This window comes from Babylonia areolata, chromosome 27, assembly GCF_041734735.1.
Source record: "Babylonia areolata isolate BAREFJ2019XMU chromosome 27, ASM4173473v1, whole genome shotgun sequence".
In the NCBI taxonomy this organism is placed as follows: domain Eukaryota; kingdom Metazoa; phylum Mollusca; class Gastropoda; order Neogastropoda; family Buccinidae; genus Babylonia; species Babylonia areolata.
Genome location: NC_134902.1, coordinates 29,419,003 through 29,446,610, shown reverse-complemented (window position 1 = coordinate 29,446,610; position 27,608 = coordinate 29,419,003). Strand labels below are relative to the sequence as shown.

Here is a 27,608-nt window from a genome sequence, read left to right as displayed (position 1 = left end):
CCCCCCCAACCCCCACCCTACCGCCTCCCCCACACGTCCCAGCCCCCTGCCATACCCCTCCCCCGGTGCGACCAGCCTTTCGTAGATTCTGCACCGCTTTCACGTGAATCTGTCAATCACGCGCCATTGCCAATGCGTGAGCGCAAACTCACTGCACAGCGGTCTCGCTGTCGTTGCGTTCTTGGCGGACCACTTTCGGATCAAAAGGGGGCTGTCACGCGTCTGTCTGTCAGTCTGTGTGTGAAAGTGAGTCACATCGCATCTCAAAACCGATGGGGGTGGAGGGGTAGGGGGGGGGGGGGAGACGGGGGGAAAAGTGCACGCGCGTGCCACATGTTTGTTTCGTCCGTGCATTTATTCAGACTGACTTGCTTTTATTTTTCATCTAGATCTATAATCCATACATTCTCGTGTGTGTGCACTCACACACACACACACACACACCCACACACACACACACACACAGAGAGAGAGAGAGAGAGAGAGAGAGAGAGAGAGAGAGAGTATGACGATCTATCGTCTTTTCTTCGATGTATTAATAATTGTAGTGAACGAAGAGGAAGGAGAAGACGACGACAACGATGACAGAGAAGAAGAGGAGGAGGAAGACATGCCCTTTGTCATTGTTATATAGGTTTGTAAGTGTTTTTCACGTGATCACAGTTATTCTTCGACTGGAGAATATTTGAATGGCTTGTCGTTTTTTTGTTTGTTTGTTTTTGGGCGGTTTTGTTGTTGTTGTTGTTTGTGTTGTTTTTTAACCACCTCCAAAGCGGTCTAAACGGATTGGCTCACTTTGTGTGTTCCGGACTGGGTTGGAAGTGAAAACTGATTGCTGGTAAGCACAAATGAATGCTTGTTTTCCTTTAGATATGATTTTGCCCCAAGAAAGTCATAAAGTTTTTGTTTGTTTGAGTAATGGGTAATGTTCAACTTTAGAATACTAAACTCAGGGTGGCTGTTTCGACAAAAAACAAAGGTTGTTTTAGGCTCACCTCGATGCGCTGAGTTGAATGGAACCCTCAGCTAAGCTCTAGGACCACTCCTTTCCCATGAAACTGCGACAAATACACAGTAAGCTGAGTACTCCTTCCCCACCTGCACGCCATTTTGACAGCTGATCACGTGGGTGATCAGCAGTCAAAATGGCTTGCAGGTGGTTGCTCTGGCTGTGATCGGCTGAGCTTACTGTGTATAAAATTGTCGCAGTTTCATGGGAAAGTAGTGGTCGTACAGCTTAGCTGAGGGTTCCATTCAACTTAGCGCATCGAGGTGAGCCTAAGACACCCTTTGTTTTTCGTCTAAACAGCCCCCCTGAGTTTAGTATTCTAAAGTTGTCTCATTTTTGCAATGTCGCGTTGAATTAAGCTGATCAGAGAGCCGCTCTTTTTGTTTCTGGCCCAGCACCCACCCTGAGGTGAACAAAAAACATGGCGGCTTTTCGTGTTCATTTTGCGTCGTATTGAAGGCCCGCTCTCCATTAGAACAGTGGCGTATTGTATCATTTGTTTCTCATATATCCCCATTGCAAAACAACGAAAAAGAATGCAGTGTCCTGTGGCAATGGCGTAGCGTGAACGACTCCGAGCGCAGCGCAGTGTGCTCAAGATCCATAGAAAGATGAACTTTTAATTTTTGCAAGTTACACTTAAGTTCAACATTTGTGATGGCAACTTCAAGCAAAAATAATGAGCACAACTATCTCCAAGTATTTTGGGAATAAAGGAGGTGCAAAGAGGAAAACATCTTCCTTGTTGTCATCAACCAGGGACCTGTGTGTTAGCCCGGAGCAAACTAAAGACAGCAGCAGAGCAAATCAAAACAGTAAGAAGCAGAAGAAAGATACTGAATGTACAGCAGAAGAAATGGCCTGGCAGGAAGCTATATACGAATTAAAAACTGCCATGACGAAACTCTCTACCAAAGGGGACATTCAGCAATTAAAAGAAGAAATGACTGAAGTAAAAGAAGAATTCAAAACAATTGCTACATCTTTAGAAAACAAAATTAATAAACTGGAGAGTAGAATTTTTGACACTGAAACCAACAAAGACAAACTTACGGCTGAAGTGAGCCAACTGCACCAAGAAAACGCAAAACTCAAGGACCAGCTCACCCACAACTCCAAAGAACTCACAATTTGAGAAACAGCATCAACGACCAGGAGCAGCACGGGAGACAGTGGAACATCCGAGTCTTCGGCGTCCGCGAGGCCCAGGGGCAGAAGACGGCGGAGGACTGCATGAAGAAGTGCCTCAGCATATTCACAGAGAAGCTGGAGGTTCCAGTGTCAGCCAGCGACATCGAGATCGCGCATCGCACCGGGAAAGTCGGCGCGGGAGGAGGCCGACCCCGCCCCATCATCGTGCGCTTCATGTCCAGGGGGAAGAGGGGGCAAGTGCTGACAGCCCGCCGCAAGTTATTAAAGCAGACAGGCATCACTGTAGGTGAGGACCTCACCCAGACCAACTACAGACTTCTGAAAAAGGTCAGTTCTCACTCAGCGACTATGGCCGCTTGGTCGTCCAACGGCAAAATTTTGGTGAAATTGAAAAATGGAAAAACTTTGAAAGTTAACACCAATACAGACACTGATGTACTGTTTAGAAAAGAAATGCCGTAATCATAATCTATATGTTGAAATAGAAAGAAATGACATGATGTGCAGAAAGAGGTGTGTCGAAGGGAAGTTAAAATAACCATAATCAGAATGAAAGTGTGAACTGCTTTTGGCTACTGTATAAATGTGCAACATCTCAAGACTGACAAAATGTGAGTAAATTAATTGCACTGAAAATGAGAACGGGGCTGGAGCAAGGAGAAGGGGGTGGGGACTGTCTATATTAATGCTAAATGTATTTTCAGCTGCTTTAAATCAGTTGGAATCACTTTATTCGGGTTTCAATAGTAACGGTAAACATCTCTCTCTCTCTCTCTCTCTGTTCATAAATATCAATGACAATACATTGTTTCCTATTCTACAAACCCCATGTGTTACCTCCCAGAGAAATCTTGCTATGTACACTTATTACGCTTTAAAATTTAGAGACGAATTTACACAAAGAATGAATTAGTATAACTATAAACATGATGAGTACGAACATGCTATGTATTTTTCATCCAGTTATCGGTTACTCACGTACAGTACACCTTTTTTTTCTTTTCTTTTTTTTTGTGTGTGTGTATGTGTGTGTGTGTGTGTGAAGAGCGATCGAATTGCCCCTTCTCTCTCTCTCTATCCCTATGCACGGTTTTAACCCAAAATTGGGATAGGGGTGGTTTACAAGGTATACTGCCCAATGCACAGTTTGAACACAACACTGGGGTGGTGGGTTTCAGAGGTATTTCACCCTATGCACAGTTTGAACCCAACACACTTGGGTTGTGGGTTTCAGAGGTATTTCACCCTATGCACAGTTTTAACCCAAAAACTTGGGTGCGGTGGGGTTATAAGGTATTTTATCTGATGCACAGTTTTGACATAAAAATCGGGGTGGGGGTTTTCAAGGTATTTTACCATAGTCCGTTTTTTCAAGTTTGACATAAACTGAGCGTCATGTCATTCGGATGAGACGATAAACCGATGTCCCGTGTGCCGTTCTCCTCTGGTACAATTCTGTAGAAGAAATCCACTCTGAAAGGTACACAAATATACAAGCATGCACTCAAGGCCTGACTAAGCGCGTTGGGTTACGCTGCTGTCAGGCATCTGTCCAGCAGATGTGGTGTAGCGTATATGGATTCGTCCGAACAGTGACGCCTCCTTGAGAAAGGAAACAAACGAAAATTTTACCCAGTGCAGTTTTCACCCCAAACAGAGGGTGGACGTTTACAAGGTATTTTAACCTGTGCAATTTTCACCTATAATATCGGGGTGGGGGAGGCGGGGTTTCAAGGTATTTTACCCTATGCACGGTTTTCACCCAAAATGCAGGTTGGGGCAGGGGGGGATTTTACCATATTGTTCACATGTTTCACTCAAATTGCGGGGAGGGAGGAAATCACACAGTACATCACCCTATATACATTTTTCACTCAAAATAGGTGATGATGGGTGTTGGTATTTTATCCTATGCACAGTGGGCGCCTACTAGATACTGAGCGGTAACGGGGTAGCGATTACCAGTACACTTGAGTCTAAATAAGAGAAATGCGCAATACAAATATGCCATTCGTTATTATCATTAGTTTAATCATTATTTATTTATTTACAATATCTATTATATAAATAATAGTCTACATACCTTAGCGATCTTGGCCTCCACCTGGTAAGCGTCGTCCGCAAAGACTTGTATTCGGCTGGCTACCTGGTCATCGGTGGGTGACAGGCCTGCGTCACGTGCCACCAGCTGAGCCACCGTGCGCATGAACTTCTTGTAGTCGTCTTGGCGCTGTGCGGTTGAGGGGTTGTATGTAACAACATTGGAGCATTGGACGACACACATTTGTGCATTGTGTGTATATGACAAACATTGTTTTCGTGGTCCCAAAGGTTTATGACCAGAACTACTCTTTCGGGTAAACCTCGCAGAATTAGCATTTACATGGAGTCCCACGTGATCAGCCGCCTGGGGACCATCCAGCCTGCAGGCATCAACACCAGAGTGATGGACCCCTAGCAGCCCTGGGCCCTCTTCTCTCTCTTTTCCCCTCCCTTTTCACTGCTCCTGTCCCCCTGTAATCCACCTTCAGACACACACACACTCATTCTCTCTCTCTCTCTACCCCCTTCCTCTCTCCCCCACTTTTCTCTCCTCCCCCTCCCTCTCCACCACTCTCTCTCCCTCCCTCCCTGTCTCTCACTCCCCCCGTCTCTCTCTCTCTCTCTCTCTCTCTCTCTCTCTCTCTCCCCCCCCCCCTCCGTTTTCTTTCTCTCCCTCCACACGCACATGCACACAGACACACACACACACACACTGACCAGCACACATATTCTTACACCATTTCATCTTTTGGCGAACCACAACCCTCTTTTTCCACCCCACCTCCCTCCCTCCAGTGTTTAACCATCCCCCCTTCTTTTTTCCTTTGTAAATATTGCTCACCTTTTTCTCTGTTCTTTTTTTCTTTTCTTTTTTTTTCTCTCTGATTACTCCTCACAGTTCTTAGTTTTACCTCTGTCTTGGTTTTGCCCTCTCTTTTCTTCTCCATTCTCTATTTTTCTCCCCATGAAGAAGGGCCTAGGGCCCGAAACGTCGGGATACTCTCTTCATAGGACAAGTCACCACCTGCAGGTTAGTCTCAACCGTTTTCACGCCATTTACATGGTATTTTAAAATGTCTTTTTTTCAGTCAGTCAACCGTATCACCCCCCCCACACACACACACACACACACACACACTCTCTCTCTCTCTCTCTCTCTCTCTCGCCTCCCTCCCACCCCCCGTCTCTCCCTTTCGCCCATCTCCCTCTCTGTCTCTGTCCCTCAAAGTTTTCATGCCAGTCCTCTGGCCCCGAAACGTGCATAAATTGTTCCCATGTTGTTCATTGGAATGCTTATGTTTTTGTAGCTTGCGTCACAGAGAGAGAGAGAGAGAGAGAGAGAGAGACATAAATGAGGGAGGGGAAGGGACAGACAGAGAGGGATGACGGGGGTGAAATATTCAGAGACAGACAGATGAAAGGGGTAGAGGGATGCGATATTAAGACAGATGAGGGGGGTAGAGGGATGCGATATTAAGACAGACAGATGAAGGGGGAAGAGGGATGCGATGTTAAGACAGATGAAGGGGGTAGATGGATGCGATATTAAGACAGACAGATGAAGGGGGGGTAGAGGGATGAGATATTAAGACGGACAGATGAAGGGGGGGTAGAGGGATGAGATATTAAGACGGACAGATGAAGGGGGGGTAGAGGGATGAGATATTAAGACAGACAGATGAAGGGGGTAGAGGGATGAGATATTAAGACAGATGAAGGGGAGGGGGGGTAGAGGGATGAGATATTAAGACAGATGAAGGGGGTAGAGGGATGCGATATTAAGACAGATGAAGGGGGTAGAGGGATGCGATATTAAGACAGATGAGGGGGGTAGAGGGATGCGATATTAAGACAGATGAAAGGTGTAGAGGGATGCGATATTAAGACAGACAGATGAAGGGGGTAGATGGATGCGATATTAAGACAGACAGATGAAGGGGGTAGATGGATGCGATATTAAGACAGAGATGAAGGGGGTAGAGGGATGCGATATTAAGACAGACAGATGAAGGGGGTAGAGGGATGCGATATTAAGACAGACAGATGAAGGGGGTAGAGGGATGCGATATTAAGACAGACAGATGAAGGGGGTAGATGGATGCGATATTAAGACAGACAGATGAAGGGGGTAGAGGGATGCGATATTAAGACAGACAGATGAAGGGGGTAGAGGGATGCGATATTAAGACAGACAGATGAAGGGGGTAGAGGGATGCGATATTAAGACAGACAGATGAAGGGGGTAGAGGGATGCGATATTAAGACAGACAGATGAAGGGGGTAGAGGAATGCGATATTAAGACAGACAGATGAAGGGGAGGGGGTAGAGGGATGCGATATTAAGACAGACAGATGAAGGGGGTAGAGGGATGCGATATTAAGACAGACAGATGAAGGGGGTAGAGGGATGCGATATTAAGACACAGATGAAGGGGAGGGGGTAGAGGGATGCGATATTAAGACAGACAGATGAAGGGGGTAGAGGGATGCGATATTAAGACAGACAGATGAAGGGGGTAGAGGGATGCGATATTAAGACAGACAGATGAAGGGGGGTAGAAGGATGCGATATTAAGACAGACAGATGAAATGGGTAGAGGGATGTGATATTAAGACAGACAGATGAAGTGTGTGTGGGGGGGGGGGGTAGAGGGATGCGATATTAAGAGACCGACAGAGGGGGATGAGGGGGTGATTGCGGTGGGGAGGAGGCACTTAGCATCATGTGACCACCGACGTCCTCGCGCTCCTGTCACCTTCTTTATCCTGGGGCTGGGGTTTTCCGTGTAGTCCGTCCATCGCATGTACCTGCCCGCGCCGCCAGGGTAGATCTGAAAGCCGTCAGACAGAGGAAGTTTCAGGCTGTGGGAGCAGTGAACTGATCCATCAGTCGTCAAAAGTGGAGCGGTAGTTTAGTGGTAATGTTCCTGACTCGGAAGCGAGTGTCCGCGAGTTCGATTCCCATATTCATGTCGGGATTTCCATTGCCCACCCCTACCCCACTTCCACCAGATCTTGAATGGTGGTTTGTTTGTTTTCCCTCTGAAATCGTTAAGGTATTGTAATATTACCCATAGTGTATTATGTAATATACGATCACATTTTAAAACTCTTTAGACGGTGTCATATAATTTTCAATCCTGCTGTTCAAGTTGTTTGAATACCTTGATCAGTTATGGTTATTGTGTTGATATACCTTGAACTCCCAAGATGTGCTGGAACGCGCGTGTGTGTGTCATCTTGTGTGGAGTGGGTGTGGGTTTGTGGGTTGCAGTTGGAGCGGGAGGATTTGTGTGTGCAGGTGTATTTGTGTTTTTGGTATGCATACATCATTTCATTAATTTTTTTTCCTTGTAAACGCCCAGGGCTTTTGTTTCATTAAACTGGGCGTATCAAATGTCCTTTTATTAACTCTTCGCGCGGTATTCACCCTGTACATTTACACAAAACCGAACAGGTTTCATCATCGAAGAAAAAGAAATAATTGATTACAGGACAGGTATAAACAAATTAGTGAAATTATTTTGAAAAACAAAATTATGCTTACAGGCTTTTATTTTTATTATGATTTTCAACTAAGCACCATAAAATTAGCTGTTCAGAAATAAATGAAACAAACGTAATCTTTTCTCTTTTTTTTAATTAAATAAAATTGATTGTTGTTTTATTGCTTTTTTTTTTAGACTCGAATTTTTTTCTAACACAGTTTGTTCCATGTTGCCTTAGTATCAACAGTCGACGTAGAACGTATATTAATTTTCATTGACAAACCATACAGTACAGCATTTAAAATTTAAAAAAAGGGACAAGGACATATGGTGCGGGAGGAGGAGAGTTTACATTGACTTACACATTAGGGACATCACCACAAAAGAACTGTTCCTTTTAGAGCTCAAATACAAGCAAACCACACACACACACACACACACACACACACACACACACACACACACTGTGGGAGAGAGAGAGAGAAAAGTGGTCAATGCTCGTCAGACAAACCTCGGGGTTCACGGAACAGAGGCATAAACACAAAAGAACAATCACTTCCAAATCGTGACAGACAGACCAAAACAAAAAATAAATGAATAAACGTGGGAGACAAGGAGAGAAAGAGGGTGGATACAGAGGAAAGACTGAGAGGATAGGGGGAGAGAGGAGTAAAAAGGCAAAACCAACACCTAAAACCAATGTGCACAACGATTGTTAATCATTTGATCTTTTGGCCTCATTGTTTATTGATTTCAAGTTGAAAAACCACCGAGGCAACCATGTGTTTGTTCTGTATTGCCCGTGTGTTCTGTGTGGCTTGTTCAGGATTAAAGAGGCTATGTCAGTCTTGAATAAAAGCTAATCTGTTTGCACTTTTTTTTCCTTTTTTTGTCATTGCTGCTGTGTGCAAACGTCAAATGATCGGTATAAGAGCAAGCCCGGCGCTTCTGTTTTGTTTTGGGGGGAAATGTTTGGGTTTGTTCAAATGTTCCTTTTATTTACGTGTGTGTGCTAGCTGAATTGGTAGCATAAACAGCCTTGGCTTGACGTTATGTACCTTGCGTGTGGAGAGAGTTACCACTCTTTACTATTTGTTAATCAATGTGCACAAAGCCTTTATCCCCGCCAGGCGCTAACAACGTACCCAGATGATCCTGTGTTTGGAAGCTTTGTCATCGGGGCGGGGGCGCGGGGCGAAGAAAGCATCCACCCACAGGTCTGTCTGCACCACCTTGACGGCATTGTTCAGATCCCAGCTAGTCTGGGTCCACGAGGTGTTGATCACGTACCACCCGCCCAAGGGAGGGAACACGTACTGGAACAGTGGCTTCCCCTTCAGCTGTTCCCTTCGGAAGTCGTCCATACAGGAGGTGTAAAAGTCCTTCAACTTTTTCTCGGCAGACCGCTCCATGTAGGTCTTGGTCGGGGAGTTGAGAATGGCCAGCAGCTGGTTCTGGTTCTCCTGGTACATCTGATAGTAGATGCTCTGGTAGAGGGTGTAGTCATCCACCGGGTTGCTGGCCTTGTAGCTGCCGCAGGCGAAGTTGAAGAAGTTGTCGCAGGGGTCGACGGAGGTGTTGAGAAGCTCCATGATGTGGGCGGAGGTCTGGAGACAGGAGCTGCCCTTGCAGGCCCTGCTGGCCGCCAGAGCGCCCGTCTGTGCCTGCTGCAGCTCGGTGGAGGACTTGCCCAGGAAGCCGGCCAGGAAGAGGCAGGCGACGAGCAGCCCCGCGGCCACCAGCACCAGCACCAGCTCGCGGAGGCTGAAGCGCCAGGACCTGAAGGTGTAGCCCTCGTCCACTAGGGTCTTCTTGTCGAAGCTGAATTGGTCCGCCATCTTACACCACCAGTCTGTCTTCAGGTCGACGACTGAATTGGGAGGAATGTCAAAATGAACGCAAGAATAAACGCGTGACTCGCACTGACTGATCTTCACACAAGCAGACTTTATTTATGTTTTTGGTATCAAGACACTGGTGGCTGAAAATCAGAAAGAAAATGAAAACCTACTTGACATCATTTTGGTTCACCCTCTTCACGAAAACAACTTGTGAAATCTGCACAGAGCCAGTCGTTGAATACACAGACGCACACTCACACACACACAATCATCACCAACTGTGACTCTTTCCTATTTGAATTCCAACAACCTCTTTCACAACCAGATCGGCTTTGTGTCGGTGAACATTTTCTGTTTTTCAGAATCTTCCACTTTACACAAACAGTTGAAAAAGTTTTGTTGTTTGTTGTTGTTGTGGCTCCTGTATAATCTACTCTGTGGCAGGCCGCTGGATTGACGTGAAGATAGGGTAGACTAGATCAAGTTCTCATCCCTGTTGAAAAAGAGCTGAATTAGCTCCCTAGGGTGCGACACAGTCGGTGTCTGTCGGCTGTAAAGTTTCTTAAACTGGGTAAGGAAAACAATCCAGTATTGAGCTGTCGTGTGTCGCACAACAGGCCTTCGTTCTTCACTGGCCTACACTACACTGTGGACTCTGGCCTGCTCCCCTCAGGCTGTTATACACCACAGAACTGGGCTCATTAATTCACTGTCACCAAGTTCTTAGCCATACTCGCTGGTTTTGGCTGATAACTCTCTCTTGTCTCTATACCTCTCTCTCTCCCTTCCTCTCTCTCCCCACCCCCATCTATTTCTCCATCCTCACTCGGTCTTTCTCCACCCCTTCTCTCTCTGACCGTTCTGAACACTAACGAATGCATCTATGCCAATTGATTGTCATTCTTTCTCGGCCCATGTAATCGGTGTCAGGCGCAACCGGTACCACCTCCACAGTGGAATCACTGTCATGGAGTTCCACTGCCCAGCTGGCTAACCTGTCACCCCTCTTTTGGAAGAGTCCACAAAAAAGTGAGTTGTTTATTTAAATAACGACGTAAATGATGACGCTAATGATGGTGGTGATGACGACTGAGGCGATAACCATGTGTCGTTCGCTACTTCTCGTGGCTGCTGCTTCTGTTGCTGCTGTTGTTGATTCTCTATCCTGCCCTGCCGTGCCCTTACCACCGCCCACCCCTATTGTTTTGATGGTGGTGGCATGTACTCACACAGGCCTTTGACCCCTCGTGGGGTACAGGCCGTCAACAAGAGGCCTCATTGTTCCCTGTCCCGTGTCATGGCCTCTGTCGACTCCAGTCTTGGTGTCTGCTTGGAGGTCTCTTCGCCGGTTTCTCGATTGGCTTGATTGAATTTATTCTCTTCCTCTGCGGCGTCAGTGTCAGAGCGAGTGACACGTTCTTAGCGTGTGCCCGGTCCGTCCCCACTTTCTTCTACTTTAGCTTTCGGCTGGCAGTTGACTTTACTTTCTTAACAAAGACACATTTCGATGATAAAGCAATATCGTACTTTTAAAACGGTTGCAAACCAAGTGATTAGGACGTGTGCATTCTTCCAGTCACTAAACAGAGCTTACATTCATATTTACATCCGCATCTGTACATTTAAACAAAATGATTGCCGTAAACAAAAAGAAAAGGAGATTTATGGGGGCCGAGCAATTGTGTATGTAGAAAGTCCAATCGCGTTTGGAACGAAGAAAAAAAAGAAAAAAAAAAAAAGGTGTGTGTCTGTCTGTCTGTGTCGACACGTACACACAAGAAGCAGAAACGCCCCCTATGGATGTGAATGGACCAAGATCCTGAAAATCAACACGGCATTGTCTGACCGTGACGTCATGCTTGATATCTTTGTTCCTTTTAATTGGCCGCTATCGTCAACAGTTATCATCTACGCTGTTCGTCCCTTCCCCCTAACCCCTCTCCCTCCCTCCCTCCCTCTCTCTCTCTCGCTCAGCATGGACAGAAATTGGCATGTTCGGACGTGTTGCTTTTGGGGGTCACGTGTTGGAAAACGTCATCAGTCGCACCACCTGGCGGGCTCGTCGCGTGGGTTCATGCAGGGGAGCGTACTGTGTGAAACCATGACTGTTGAGTTTAGGGATTTAGAGTTTTTGGTTTCAGTATTGTTCGTTGGTTGTGTGATGGTGTATCAAGTTATTTACTACCACCATGCTCCACTTTAAAAAAAAAAATTTTTAATAAAAAATAAAAGTCATTCAGATTTACATAAATCATATCACAACAAAATGAAATGGATAGAAATAAAGTAATATCTTTTTTCCTAAACAGGTGGCCTCCTTGTGTGCGTGTGTGTGTGTGTGTGTGTGTGTGTGTGTGTCTTTACGTGTAAGCACGCACATGGTTTGTGCGTGCGTTTATGATAGTGTGTGTGTGTGTTCGTATATATGTGAACGTGCGCGTGTGTACTAATGTATATATATATATATATCTTCACGAGTATGTGTCAGTCAAAATTTTATTTCATGATGGTAAATTGAATAATAAACAATTGCTTCTTTTTTTATACTTTACACGATCTATGAAAAGAGAAACATATAAACAAATGAAGTGGAAATACATACAGGAATATTTTGATAATGAAATACACACTTTTACATTTCGATTTGGCGCGCGTCGTAGATAACAATACTGGCAATGATGACAGTGTTAACAGTGATAGTGGAAACAACAGAAACGGCGGTAGTAGTAACAGTCGTTGTAGAACTACTTGTAATGATAATTGTCATCGATTATTATAATGACTTTATATCATCCTCGTCGTCATCGTCGTTGTCACAGCTACCGCCTCAGTCGCCACCATCACCCCTTCACCACCACCACCACCACCATCGTCATAAAAAACACAACGTATAGTCAGTTTATAAAGTAAGAAGAGGAAAAGACAATGAAAAGACAGCGTGTCATTGCCGTCAGATTGCTTTCTGGTCCTGGGAAGCCTTGACGAAAGCCGTGTCGTATTGTTTTCTGCACACGTTTATTAGCATACAAGGAGAGGGGTGGCTTTCATTGCCCTGGTTTTCACGTGTGTGGAGCTAAGTCTGATGTTTGCTGGTAAGGTCATATTGTCTTTTCGGAAGGGGTACTCTGTGTGTGTGTGTGTGTGTGTGTGTTTTGAGTACTATGTTGTACACTGAAGAACATGGATGTATGCGCGAGCGTGCGGTGTGTGTGTGTGTGTGTGTCCACCCCAGTACTCTTCTCTCTGTGTCTGCCAGTTTCTCTCTCTCTCTCTCTCTCTCTCCTATCCTTCCTCCTTTTTTTTTACTTTCTTCATATATGTTTGAGGGGGGGTTCTTAAACTTTACTGCAGTGTTTAACATATCCATGTTATTTGTATACTCTGTGTCTGTGTGTGTGTGTGTCTGTGTGTGTGTGTGTGTTCGTTCTTTAGCGTCAATCCACAATTGTGATTTTAGACGAAAATCCACCCCCTTCCCCACCCCACCCATACCTCATCACTACGTGCTTTCCCTTTCGATCTGTCATCAGTTTGCATCACGCACAAAAAGTATGAATAGAATAAAACAGTAAACTACTACATCACTAAAAATACAACACATTGCCAGCCAATGGGGCTCCTAATTAAACTCTGAATTATTTCAAACCTAAGTTGGTTGTTATATAAAACGTTTCCAATGGAAACGGATGGAACAACATTATATACTGTAAATGAAAGAGGGTAAAATGTTTTCGGTTCACATTCATACAGATGATATGCATGGGGGTAACTGCAACACCCAAATGCAAGTCACTATAGAAATCATTTTTGACTCACTTGTGTAAACAAAGTGAGTCTATGTTTTAACCCGGTGTTCGGTTGTCTGTGTGTGCGTGTGTGTGTGTGTCCGCGGTAAACTTTAACATTGACATTTTCTCTGCAAATGCTTTGTCATTTGACACCAAATTTGGCATAAAAATAGGAAAAATTCAGTTCTTTCCAGTCATTTTGTTTAAAACAATATTGCACCTCTGGGATGGGCACAAAAAAATAAAAAAATGAAGCCTAATTATATGCAAACTGCATTTACTGTTATATTTATATTTTTGTATTCTCTAAACTTGGCACTTTGATCTGATATTCTGACCCAACAACAAGAGCAGTCATTATTATCAATTTTTGTTCAAACAGGAACTTCTTTTGCTAAGCATGGAAGTTTTATTTATTTTGCAAACGTTTTGGTGCAGATAGTAAAAAATGGAAATTACTCTGTAATTAATGCCAGGGGACTTAATTTGCTTTAAATTGATCTTTCTCATCTTAAACATTACATTTTGAAATTATACTTAATACATAAAAAGCTTGGATTTTTTTTTCAGTGTATCACAAGTGAGTCTTGAAAGCCTTGCCTCTCTGGTTTTTATAGTTGTTTTTTTTAGCATCCAGTCATAGTCTGTATATTAGATTGGTTAACATTATTTTTGCTGTATTCACCACTGTACACACCACACAGTACAGACAATACAGCCCACTTTACACACCACAGAGTACAGACAATACAGCCCACTTTACACACCACTGTACACACCACACAGTACAGACAATACAACCCACTTTACACACCACTGTACACACCACACAGTACAGACAATACAGCCCACTTTACACACCACAGAGTACAGACAATACAGCCCACTGTACACACCACACACTACAGACAATACAACCCACTTTACACACCACTGTACACACCACAGCCCACTTTACACACCACACACTACAGCCCACTGTACACACCACACACTACAGACAATACAGCCCACTGTACACACCACACAGTACAGACAATACAGCCCACTGTACACACCACACAGTACAGACAATACAGCCCACTGTACACACCACACACTACAGACAATACAGCCCACTGTACACACCACACAGTACAGACAATACAGCCCACTGTACACACCACACAGTACAGACAATACAGCCCACTGTACACACCACACAGTACAGACAATACAGCCCATTGTACACACCACACAGTACAGACAATACAGCCCACTTTACACACCACAGACACACCACACAGTACAGACAATACAGCCCATTGTACACACCACACAGTACAGACAATACAGCCCACTTTACACACCACACAGTACAGACAATACAGCCCACTTTACACACCACAGACACACCACACAGTACAGACAATTCAACCCACTCTGCACACCACACAGTACAGACAATACAACCCACTCTGCACACCACACAGTACAGACAATACAACCCACTCTGCACACCACACAGTACAGACAATACAAACCACTCTACACACCACACAGTACAGACAATACAGCCCACTCTGCACACCACACAGTACAGACAATACAACCCACTGTACACACCACACAGTACAGACAATACAACCCACTCTGCACACCACAGACAATTCAACCCACTCTGCACACCACAGAGCACACAAACCCTGCACACAGTACAGACAATACAACCCACTTTACACACCACAGACACACCACACAGTACAGACAATACAACCCACTCTACACACCACACAGTACAGACAATACAACCCACTCTACACACCACACAGTACAGACAATACAACCCACTCTACACACCACACAGTACAGACAATACAACCCACTCTGCACACCACACAGTACAGACAATACAACCCACTCTACACACCACACAGTACAGACAATACAACCCACTCTGCACACCACACAGTACAGACAATACAACCCACTCTACACACCACACAGTACAGACAATGCAACCCACTTTACACACCACAGACACACCACACAGTACAGACAATACAACCCACTCTGCACACCACACAGTACAGACAATACAACCCACTCTACACACCACACAGTACAGACAATACAACCCACTTTACACACCACACAGTACAGACAATACAACCCACTCTGCACACCACACAGTACAGACAATACAACCCACTCTGCACACCACAGAGCACACAAACCCTGCACACAGTACAGACAATACAACCCACTTTACACACCACAGACACACCACACAGTACAGACAATACAACCCACTCTACACACCACACAGTACAGACAATACAACCCACTCTACACACCACACAGTACAGACAATACAACCCACTCTACACACCTCACAGTACAGACAATACAACCCACTCTGCACACCACACAGTACAGACAATACAACCCACTCTACACACCACACAGTACAGACAATGCAACCCACTTTACACACCACAGACACACCACACAGTACAGACAATACAACCCACTCTGCACACCACACAGTACAGACAATACAACCCACTCTGCACACCACACAGTACAGACAATACAACCCACTCTACACACCACACAGTACAGACAATACAACCCACTCTGCACACCACACAGTACAGACAATACAACCCACTCTGCACACCACACAGTACAGACAATACAACCCACTCTACACACCACACAGTACAGACAATACAACCCACTCTGCACACCACACAGTACAGACAATACAACCCACTCTGCACACCACACAGTACAGACAATGCAACCCACTTTACACACCACAGACACACCACACAGTACAGACAATACAACCCACTCTGCACACCACACAGTACAGACAATACAACCCACTCTACACACCACACAGTACAGACAATACAACCCACTTTACACACCACACAGTACAGACAATACAACCCACTCTGCACACCACACAGTACAGACAATACAACCCACTCTGCACACCACAGAGCACACAAACCCTGCACACAGTACAGACAATACAACCCACTTTACACACCACAGACACACCACACAGTACAGACAATACAACCCACTCTACACACCACACAGTACAGACAATACAACCCACTCTACACACCACACAGTACAGACAATACAACCCACTCTACACACCACACAGTACAGACAATACAACCCACTCTGCACACCACACAGTACAGACAATACAACCCACTCTACACACCACACAGTACAGACAATGCAACCCACTTTACACACCACAGACACACCACACAGTACAGACAATACAACCCACTCTGCACACCACACAGTACAGACAATACAACCCACTCTGCACACCACACAGTACAGACAATACAACCCACTTTACACACCACAGACACACCACACAGTACAGACAATTCAACCCACTCTGCACACCACACAGTACAGACAATACAACCCACTCTACACACCACACAGTACAGACAATACAACCCACTCTGCACACCACACAGTACAGACAATACAACCCACTCTGCACACCACACAGTACAGACAATACAACCCACTCTACACACCACACAGTACAGACAATACAACCCACTCTGCACACCACACAGTACAGACAATACAGCCCACTTTACACACCACAGACACACCACACAGTACAGACAATACAACCCACTCTGCACACCACAGACAGAGCACACAAACCCTGCACACAGTACAGACAATACAACCCACTCTACACAACATGCGCTACGCCAGTTCAGTTCAGTTCAGCTCAGTTCTGTTAATAACTCAAGGAAGCGTCACTGCGTTTGGGCAATTCCATATACGCCACACCACATCTGGTAAGCAGATGGCTGAGCAGCAACTTGACTGACCCAACTCACTTACTCAGACCTTTAGTTAGAATGCGAAGAGAGTCGGACACAACACACAAACCACCTTCCCTTCAAAGCCCCCCTCTTTGTTCTGCTCATTAGTCACAGTCATTCAGCCTCCTTCCAAGCCGCCAGAGTGTGCACACCCACACCCAAATATAGGTTCATAACCCCCACCACCTAACCACCCCTCTCTCTCAACCTCTGCATCAAAGTAAAAAGCTGTCTGGACCAACTAACATCATTCCTTCCCGCAACAGCACACCCCACTCAATCACACACCTACATATGCATGCCAAAACACAAAGTCAGGGATGTAAGCTGAACAAGTTTATTGCCGTAGGTACCAAATATCATACATGTTGCTCTGGGACCACAAGAGAACCAGTAAAGTGTTCCTGCAAACATCGTCACATGACCACAACATCTGATCGGCTGCACCCATACAGACGTGTGCAGTGCTTTCTGTTCCATGGCTCATTTCCTGGGTACCTCCAATAATATTTCAGTTGAAACCAAAATATGCAGAAGAAAAAAAAAAAGCAGCTATGATGAAGCTAAAATTTGCTGAGAGAAAAACAAAATCCAAACCTTTTGATTCCATTTGGGTATTTGTAAAAATCATTTAACTCTTCTTGATAGCTCCCAATGTAATCAAGCACTTTTCAACTCAACTTTGCTTAACCGTTTGGCGTGCGCCGTCAAACATGCAGTATCAATTTTTAAAAATCAGAGTGTACATATCATCAACTGATTATGTTAAAGTCAAAAGCGGCGATTTCTCAAGACAAATAAATGATAGACCATAGCCAATGAAACAGATGACTTCAGAAAACGTTCCATTGACACAAGTGCTCTGTGAGACGAAGCACCATCAATGGAATCAGTCTGATCATTTTCCCAATTTGTTTTTCTTGTTCTCACTCATGCAGAAAAAAGAAAAGAAAAAAGAAAACGATATGGAGCTAAAGCCAGTTTGCATGAACTTACAGCAACACAAAACAATGGGACATATATCATTCATACAAAAATACAAATCAGATTGATCATATGCGCATAGTAAACCGCCTATACACATGTGAACTAGTTCACAAAAAATGGTACCAAAAGGACAGAGAGCAACCTTGACAGGAACCCAACAGATGAAGAACATGGCAGTTACGCCAACAAATCCAGAACAAAGGACCGTCTCGCTTATTTTATACAACCAGTTTCTTTCAGGCTACCACTTGGTGTGAAAATATAGGTTGCAGAGAGAGAGATGTAAACCAGAGGGTTATTGTTGAGCTTGCTTAAATCCTGCTTCCTTGCACTGAACTGAACAAAAAAGCTTAGTGTAAATACAGCATATCCAGAATGTCTACGTTATCATTTACCTTTTGTTTCTTTTGGCTGTGTCTTCTTATTCCACACACAATATCACAGCTAGGAGGGCAAGAATCAAATGCTGTTTGAACAATACATCTTTCCGATAGCCAATGAAAACACTCCTCAGGACTCATCAGCTGTCTATCACACACTCAGCAGCCAATGAAAAACTGGCATCACTCTCCTGACCTGACCAGCCACCAATGATATGACAGAACCCTTGGTGTTTCTGTGTGGCACTTCACATTAAAAGGTGGATCAATCTACATGCATTCAGGTGATGTGAATGAAAATTCAACATGAACGAATGGAAAAGTCATGTTAAAACAAGAGCATCATACATGAGTGATGAGATAAATAATGGTAAAATAGTTAAAGCGAGAGAGGTATATCAGTATGTGTGTAAGAGAGTGTGAGTGTGTGTGTGTGTGTATTCATGTAATGTGTCTATGTACATATATGCAGGAGCATAATACACTCAACTGGACATATCTCAGAGACAAATGGATGTAAGTAGAGTCATTCAAATGGAACATGTTCGCAGGAGAACACGCACAACAAACACTCACACAATGAGCATGACACACTGAATGACTTGAACATCAAAGTGCTGACACAATGACATGGATGAAGACAAGAAATTCCACAGAAGAAATACTCAAAAGACTCCTGCTGTAGTTTCACAGATGACGGACGATCATTTGAACACTTTGTCTTTGGATCAAATATAAAACAGACTGCTCAGAATATTAACCACCCACACAATGCTCCACACAAGTCCGAGGCAGAAAAATATTTAACATTCAACCCCCCCACCTCCCCGCCCCACCCCCACCCATCCTCCTTGTACTTCCTGGAAGAACAATGATTGTGAATGTGCTGGCTGTACTATACTATACTATACTACACTATACTATACTCATGTCAATGTGGGTTTACGCAGCATCATTTCCAACTTGCTTTCCAAAACATGCATTCATCACACAGTCATTTAGCATTGTAAAAACTGATACTAGGGTGAACAATCTGATACTTAAGAGGAAGACTTCATTCACAAACGGTCTCCTGTCCCTTCAGTCTCTATCCAATCCTGTCTTTACAGTCTGCACGCCCCTCGGACTGTTCTGCCCAAAAGCAATCAAAATCTTTTTATTCACGATAAACTGCATGTTAACAACAATGAAAATAAGACTGGCTACAATGATGGATAAAATGAAATCAAACACAAAAGAATTGGGGTTTTTTTTGTTTTTTTGTTTTTTTGTACAACAATTTCACAGTGAAGTTCAAACAATCTAGAATTTGGGTTTTTGAAAACAGAAAATAAGGTAAAATTATCATACTTATCCCCCCCCCTCCCCCTGTGCCCCCAATTAGCAATCATAAATTATGATCATCACTGTCGATCTTAACCCACATAAGCATAGCGAACTGAGCAAACCTTGTGTGATTGATCAATCTTTCTCATATCAATGATATAATTAAAAAAAACTGATGACATAAATAAATAAAACATCCAAAAAAAAAAACTGTGACAGATACAATATCAAGCAGCAACATCTAATCTAATGTCAGAAGAAAAAAATTTAGCGCATGTACAAAAGCAAGCAAAAAGTACACAATACTTTGGGAGGGTATCATATTAAAAAAAGATAAAACAAAATTGAAAAAAAAGAGAGACAGACAGACAGAGAGAAAAAAGAATTTCAGTGACTTTCAAAACAAACCCATCGTCTTCCAACAACAAAAATTCTCACTCATCATCCTTTAAACTGGGATCAAGACGAGATGTAAGAGGTGTATGCTGGAGAGAGAGAGAGGGGTGGGGGTGGGGGTGGGGGAGTTCTTTCCCTTCCCCTCAGAACTTTCCCTTTCCCACTTCAGCTGGAAAAGTGTCAAGATGTTAGGGGTGGTGGGTGTATGGGACGGCTGGCCACACACTAACATCACCATCTGCTGCACAAAGAGCTTGGTTCTTTCTTTGATGGAACATCTTTTCACTGCGAGTGATATTAGAGCTTGGATGTCTGCTGACTTTTGAGCTGGTTTGCTGCTGCTGACATCAGCAACTGACTGAAGGCTGTGTTGTTAAGACCTACAGTAGAACTGACTGAAGGCTGTGTTGTTAAGACCTACAGTAGAAACTGACTGAAGGTTGTGTTGTTAAGACCTACAGTAGAACTGACTGAAGGCTGTGTTGTTAAGACCGACAAAAGAACTGACTGAAGGCTGTGTTGTTAAGACCTACGGCAGAACTGACTGAAGGCTGTGTTGTTAAGACCGACAAAAGAACTGACTGAAGGCTGTGTTGTTAAGACCTACGGCAGAACTGACTGAAGGTTGTGTTGTTAAGACCGACAAAAGAACTGACTGAAGGCTGTGTTGTTAAGACCTACGGCAGAACTGACTGAAGGTTGTGTTGTTAAGACCTACAGTAGAACTGACTGAAGGCTGTGTTGTTAAGACCTACGGCAGAACTGACTGAAGGTTGTGTTATGAAGGCATACAGTAGAACTGACTGAAGGTTGTGTTGTTAAGATCTACAGTAGAACTGACTGAAGGTTGTGTTGTTAAGATCTACAGTAGAACTGACTGAAGGTTGTGTTGTTAAGATCTACAGTAGAACTGACTGAAGGTTGTGTTGTTAAGATCTACAGTAGAACTGACTGAAGGCTGTGTTGTTAAGACCTACAGTAGAACTGACTGAAGGTTGTGTTGTGAAGACCTACAGTAGAACTGACTGAAGGTTGTGTTGTGAAGACCTACAGTAGAACTGACTGAAGGTTGTGTTGTGGTTGCTCTGACCAAGATTCTTCCTCCTCTGCAAACTCCCACTTTTAGCTGTTATGTATGAATAGGCTTTTACCAAGTGCATGACCATTTCTACCTTGCCATGTGAGCAGTTGTACTCCCATTTTGGGGTTCCCTGACCAATAAAAAAAAAGAAAAAAAAAGGAAGAAATAGTTCCTGTTGTGCTGTGTCTGATGCCTGCTCCTGACCATAAGAATTCATTCATCTATCATTGTTTATTTACTTATGGATTTGTTTAGCATTGTTGCATGTAGCCCAGCTGAACACAAAGACTGCTCTGTCAAACAGTCTTGTATTCTGGTAGAGCAAAGCAGCAGGGCTTGATCAAGGAGAGCCATCAATGGTGACTGAATTACACCTTTTAGATTCATGAAGGTAAAGGGTCCCACAGCCTTTTTACAGCTATAGGGGCAGTGGATTCATAACAGCTGTGCCGGGGGCTCAGCAAAGGAAGGAGCCACCTATCCTCTCCTTCTGCCCGTTCCACCTCCCCCAACCAATGTCAGGCACCTGCTCACACCTGGATGGAGTGAGGGAAACCAGAGTAAGGTGCCTCAACAAAATGTTGAAAAGGGGGCATGAACCCTCGTCACTGGATCAGAAGGCCAACACCTAACCTATTCTGCCATGCTCAGCTCAACAGCCCATCTCGATTATGGGCAGCCATCAAAGGTGACAGAATTACAACTTTTAAAACGACCCGTGAGCAAAACAGCAGGTCTTGACAAAGAAGAATCATACAAAGTTGGATTTCATCCATAATACTGAACCCGGATGCTGATGTCAATGTGCAACAGGCCTTGACGGTCATCCCTTTCTTTTTCTTTTCTGCCACTAGTTGGGCTGAAAATAAACTTACATTTTTGATAAATTCCTTTTGTTGCCCCCATCCCCCATGCCCCCCCAACTGCTTAGCATTCTGTTCAGCTACTGTCAGCCCACCAATGTGTCCCTGAAGCTTGTATTCAGCATGAACTCAATGGTTTTGTGCCCCCATATCTATCATTAAAGACACAATCAATGAAGGGGGCTGGGGTAATCAATATATTGCACTTAACTACTGTTCCCATTGTGTATATGTAGGCACTTTCATCTTCATTCATAGGAACCAATCGGTCATAATAAGATCACACACAAAAGAAACTGGTTGGTTTGTTTTTTTTAGTCCTTGTCATAATGCAAAATTTCCTGATCCCATCATCACCTAGGCTAAACACACACACAAAAAGTAGTCCTCCCTTTTCACATGAACACACACAGCATCCTTGTGTTTTGTACATGCAGAAACCATCCTCATTCCATACAAAAAGAAAAAGACCAAAGTATACACAGGTGATACATTCATAAATCAATTACCAATAACATTAAAAAAACCACATGAAAATCCAACAGTCCCAGAAGTGTCGTCACCATGATTTATGTTCCATACAAACAGCACACAACACACCATATACATGTATTTCTCCAGTGACCGACAGCCGATAAGCAAGCAGGCAAGCGAGCACTCTACATGTGAAGTGAGTCACTGACTTGGACATCTCATACCTGAATTGGATCATCATCATCATCATCCATGGCTTCTTCTTCCTCGTCTTTCCCTTCGAAAGGCTTCATTCAGTTTGTGATGAAAAAAGATTTGGACGTTACATATCTATCACCTGGGAAATGACGTTATCATTGACACCATGGATTCTCTGATTCTGATTTAGCAGTTAGTTTTATTTTATTTTATTTTTTTCGAAAATCAAGTGCTTCATTCACACATCACGCCAGAGAACATCTCTTGGATATGGTCATGAGATGAGAATGTCACCAGTTTAATTTCTGTTCTAAATTCAGGTGGGTTTCCTTTGGAGAAGGTCCAGATAGAATTAACTCTCAAGGAGCCAAAATAAAAATAAATCCTCCTGACCAAACTGCACCGCTGACGACAGGCAGAAGCTTCTCTGCAACTCTCCCACAGGAAAACTGGGAGGGAGTGGTGGGACTATAAAACTACCTTTCTACTCCTGGCATCTAGTTTACTCTTTTGACTGATACACAGTACAGAAACCACTGCCTTTCAGATTTGATACAGAAAACACTCAAGATATGAGAACAATCAAACTTCCCACATTCAAAATTATCCCCAAAATGTCTTGTGGCCAAACGAGGACAGGTAAAATCTTAACAATTTAATCACTCTGTAATGGATGCCCACAATGACAAATCAGAACTGAAATAATCTAATCCCTGTGGAACCAAAGTCGATGTCAACAAAGTCAGAGAACTCTCTCTTTTTCCACTGCTGACTTCCCCTGACTAAACGCTGCTCCATTGGACACATATCTATCCTTGCTCTGTCATCACACCAGGAATGTTCCCCCTTGCGTATTTATCTCCCACATTCTCTGAGCTAGAGTGAAGCACCATTTGAATTTTAAACTCCTGCAATGATGTCTCTGTGGTGAAAGAATGATGGTATTTACGTAGAAAAACTGCCAAAATCCAAAAGGCTAAACACTCTTTTTTTCCCCTTTTTCATCCCCTTCGCAATGTAAATGTCAATATCTAATACCACTCACAGGAATTTCCGTAGACTGAAAATAGTTTTCCCATCCTTTAAATGTCATACATTTTTGTGAGACAAAAACAAAACAAAACAAAAACAAAAAACCCAACCCAAACCCTGAAATAAGTAAAAAGCACAGGCAAAAAGCTACCTTATCTCCCCCTGTCCTTCATGCTTACCCTCCCATATTCCCCACATCCACAAATTGATATTAAAAAAATATTGACCAAAGGCTAAGTGCTTTTACACATTTTTACAATGCTGTAAAAAAAAAAAAAAAAAAAAAAAAGACAAATGACCATCAAAAATGTGTTTAAATAATTTACTTTTCTTATTGAATTTTTTTTTATTTTTAAAAAGGACATAAAAAGAAACACAGGCTATTTGCTGTACATGTTTGGCAAAAGGCTAATGGTGCGCTGAGGCGGGGCTAGAATGTTCATCGTCTGCTAAGTTGGGTTCGCTCTTCCATCGCTTTTTGTGCTGGTCACGGCCGAAACCTTCGTCGTAGTTCCCCTTGGTGGCGAACAGCTGCTTGTAGTGGTTGGTGCAGAACATGATGTTGTTGTTAATTGCGAACGTTTTGGGTCTGCAAAGAAAACAGTAACACAACGTCACGCACACGCATGCACACAGCGAACACCTTTGTTACTTTGGGTTTTTTTTGGGGGAAATCAAATGTGTAGCAGAAATGTTACATACATTTTGTGTAAAATCTTAATCTTAAACACAATAGAGAGAGACAGACAGAGAAACAGATTGAAAGAGAGAAGTGGTGAAAGCGTAAGCCTCAAAACGAGAGAGAGAGCGAGGGAGAATCCAGAAAACTCAGAGAGCCTGAAAAAGAGAAAGAGACTGAGAAAGACCATGTGAAAGATAGGAAGAGGTAGGTTTAAAATTAAAGAAAAAAGCTTTATTGCCTATGCCTGTGTAATGCATCTATTCACATACTGTCTGTATACTATTGTGTCTGGGTACAAAAACATCTACAGCTTTAGCGACCAATGAAAGAACATATTCCATTACATTCACAAATAATGCCTAAGCACAGACAATCACTGAAATCTCTCTCTCCCCAACCTCCCTTCTACATTCCAATGCACTGGATTAAAATTCTAAAGGAATGAAGTTTGACATGACTGAGATGATCAATATAGTATAATCAGTTGAAGCAAAACAGTTGATTTCCAGCCCACCCTTTTTTTTTTTTTTTTTTGACTGCTTTGCAGTTTCCAGTATGATTGTTGTTTGTTTTTGTTTTTTCATCTCTCACTTGACAGTTGCACGCAAAATTTGAAAGCCCATATAGCGCCTAATTCATGGTCAAATATAGACTGACAAGTCAAGATACCAAGTTGGAAAGAGCACAGAAGTCTGAGAAGAATGAATGGAATGGAAGGGGGAGGGGCAGGGAACTGACAGGACAAGGTATGTATGAATGAGCAGTCCAACAGATGGGTATAGGGTTGATCATCTTACTTTAAAACTGTTCATACATTACCAAGTTTAACAACATAAGAGAGGACTAAAACAAAGAGAAAGAAAGCAGAGTTTAAGAACTTCTCACTTGAAAAAAACAACAACAGACTTTCATACAGCTAAAATGCCTATAATTTAATAATTAAAAAACATCAAAATTAATGACCAATGACAAATCCAATGAATGATGCAATGTGTTTGAACTATCCGAATCTTTCATTCGACTCAACTGCTAAACCCTGTTTTTTTTTCTCCTCTTCCAATTTAAAAAAAAAGGAAAAAAAATAGAAAGCACCATTGAAATATTTTGTGCAAATAAAAGAACAAAGCAGCTGAGCTGCCAGTGTAAGTACTTACTGGTACACTTTTGAAACGTAACAATAACAAACCACAGTTCAACTCAGTCACTTTTGTCTCTCTGGATAATGCAGTGTTACTGAATCATGCAAACGTTAAAACAAGACGACAACCAGCTGAGGCAATGAAAACGGAACACAATTCCACACTCCAGCGACCCAACTGAAAAAATAAAAAAATAGAAAAAATAAAAAGAAGGGGCATGCTTTTAGGAAGTTGGCAGGGGAGGGGAGGAAGAAAGCTGTTCATCATGCAGATCATTCAGACAGATCCAAGTCCATGACAAAGCTGTCAGCATGCAGGCAGGGCGGGCCACAGCCAGGGCCTGACGTCACACAGCTAGCCATCAACATCCACCACAAGCCACAGTCACCTCCACACCTACCGCACACTTCCTGCAAACCTCAGTTCTGTCTATCAAAGGGAAAGCGTCTTCGTCCTGCATGGACACTGGCCAGGGAGGGACTCTGGTGAACCAAGCAACAGTGGTCTGCTGGCCAAGGTCTGCGGCAGGCAAGGATCGATCCAGTCCCCTAGCACTTCCTGCTGTGTGTTCTGGGTACTTTTGTCAGCGTTCTTGTGTTCACATCCGCTCCATTGCTGTCTCTTTGGAAGTTAGGGCGGTTCTCTGACAACTAGGTCTCTTTCTGAAATCTGGTTTGATTCTCCTGTAAATCTATCTTGGACAACTATGACAAAATTTCTCTTTCTAAAATCTGGTTCATTTCTCGGAGAAATCTGCTTTGATTCTTGGACAACCGTGAAAGATATTCTCTTCCTGAAATCAGGTTTGGTTCTTGGGGAAAAACATGTTTTGATACATTATCATTTGTCTTTGGAAGTCTTGTTCAGTTCTTGGATAACTATGTCTCAAAACAGCTTCCATTCCCTGATAAGTTTTTCTTTTGTTTCTAAACACCCATGATAAAATGGTGCTACAAGTTCACGACTGTTCCGGACTCCATCAGAATCTGATCGGAAGGACTGGTTCAATCTTTTATTGAAGATAATTAGCTACTTCAGTGGATGCATAAAAAGTTTAATCATTTCAAACTGTGTGTGTAATAATTTGCAGAAGAAATTTTTGTTTATGTTTGTTTTTTTTTGGAAGATCATGGTCATGCCCAAGTCACTGGAAGGGAGGTAAATTTACACAAAGGGAGTTAATATTCCAGGGAAATTGTGTAAAGTTTATGATCAAAAAAGAAAAAAAGAAAAAAAAGAATGTTAACTCGGAATATTTAGAAATGGAAAATGAAATAAATAAACCCAGGGATATCAAAATTTTGGAAAAATGCAGAAATAAAGAAAATAATGGGCCATCTCAATGACATTTTTTTTTTTATTAGATAAATAAATGTTGTGGCAGAGAGGAAAGAGGAAGTGGGAAGATGGGGCAGGAGGGGGGAAGGATCGCCCATTCACTATTTAGAATCAAGAATAATAACAATAGTGTAAGAAAGGTAGGAAACGGGGGAAAGACTAAAAAAGGACCTTCAGGGGTTTGGAGGGGAGACTTTTTGTTTGTTTTTCAGCCCGAGCTGAGAGCCAAGACGTGACAACAGACTAGCACCCCCAGAGGAGACCTGAGGACGACTGCTTGGTCACACTGATACACACAGAGGTACAATACATCACAGACTATACAGAATATACAGCAGCCCACCATAACACATGTAAACTACTGTAGGCCATCATAACCTCCCCCTGACAATGCTCCCCACAATAGGTCACAGCAAAGGACACCTTGTGTGTGTGTGTGTGTGTGTGTGTGTGTGTGTGTGTGTGTGTGTGTGTGTGTGTGTATGTGTGTGTCCCTTGACCATCACAGCTTACCAAGGCGTG

General features: G+C 43.3%; 2 protein-coding genes across 15 annotated transcripts in view; both read right to left on the bottom strand.

The window, feature by feature from the left end:
- The window catches only part of LOC143301297 (endothelin-converting enzyme homolog), a 31,847-nt gene extending 21,553 nt beyond the window's left edge, over positions 1-10,294 (bottom strand). The window contains exons 1-3 of the mRNA XM_076615498.1: positions 8,838-10,294; positions 6,961-7,035; positions 4,245-4,391 (exon numbers count right to left, since the gene is read on the bottom strand). Of these exons, the coding sequence (XP_076471613.1) occupies positions 4,245-4,391; positions 6,961-7,035; positions 8,838-9,530 (915 nt within the window). The 5' untranslated portion in view covers positions 9,531-10,294. The remainder of the gene's footprint in view (positions 1-4,244; positions 4,392-6,960; positions 7,036-8,837) is intronic.
- Positions 10,295-17,513: 7,219 nt separating this feature from the next.
- The window catches only part of LOC143301409 (uncharacterized), a 244,317-nt gene continuing 234,222 nt past the window's right edge, over positions 17,514-27,608 (bottom strand). For 11 of the 14 annotated variants that reach the window (XM_076615677.1, XM_076615673.1, XM_076615678.1 and 8 more), the window contains 2 exons: positions 20,858-24,516; positions 17,514-20,708 (listed from right to left, as the gene is read on the bottom strand). In XM_076615677.1, the coding sequence (XP_076471792.1) occupies positions 24,336-24,516 (181 nt within the window). In that variant the 3' untranslated portion in view covers positions 17,514-20,708; positions 20,858-24,335. Of the gene's footprint in view, positions 20,709-20,857; positions 24,517-27,608 lie in introns of those variants that run through there. The other 3 variants (XM_076615672.1, XM_076615671.1, XM_076615668.1) reach the window with 2 other exon arrangements.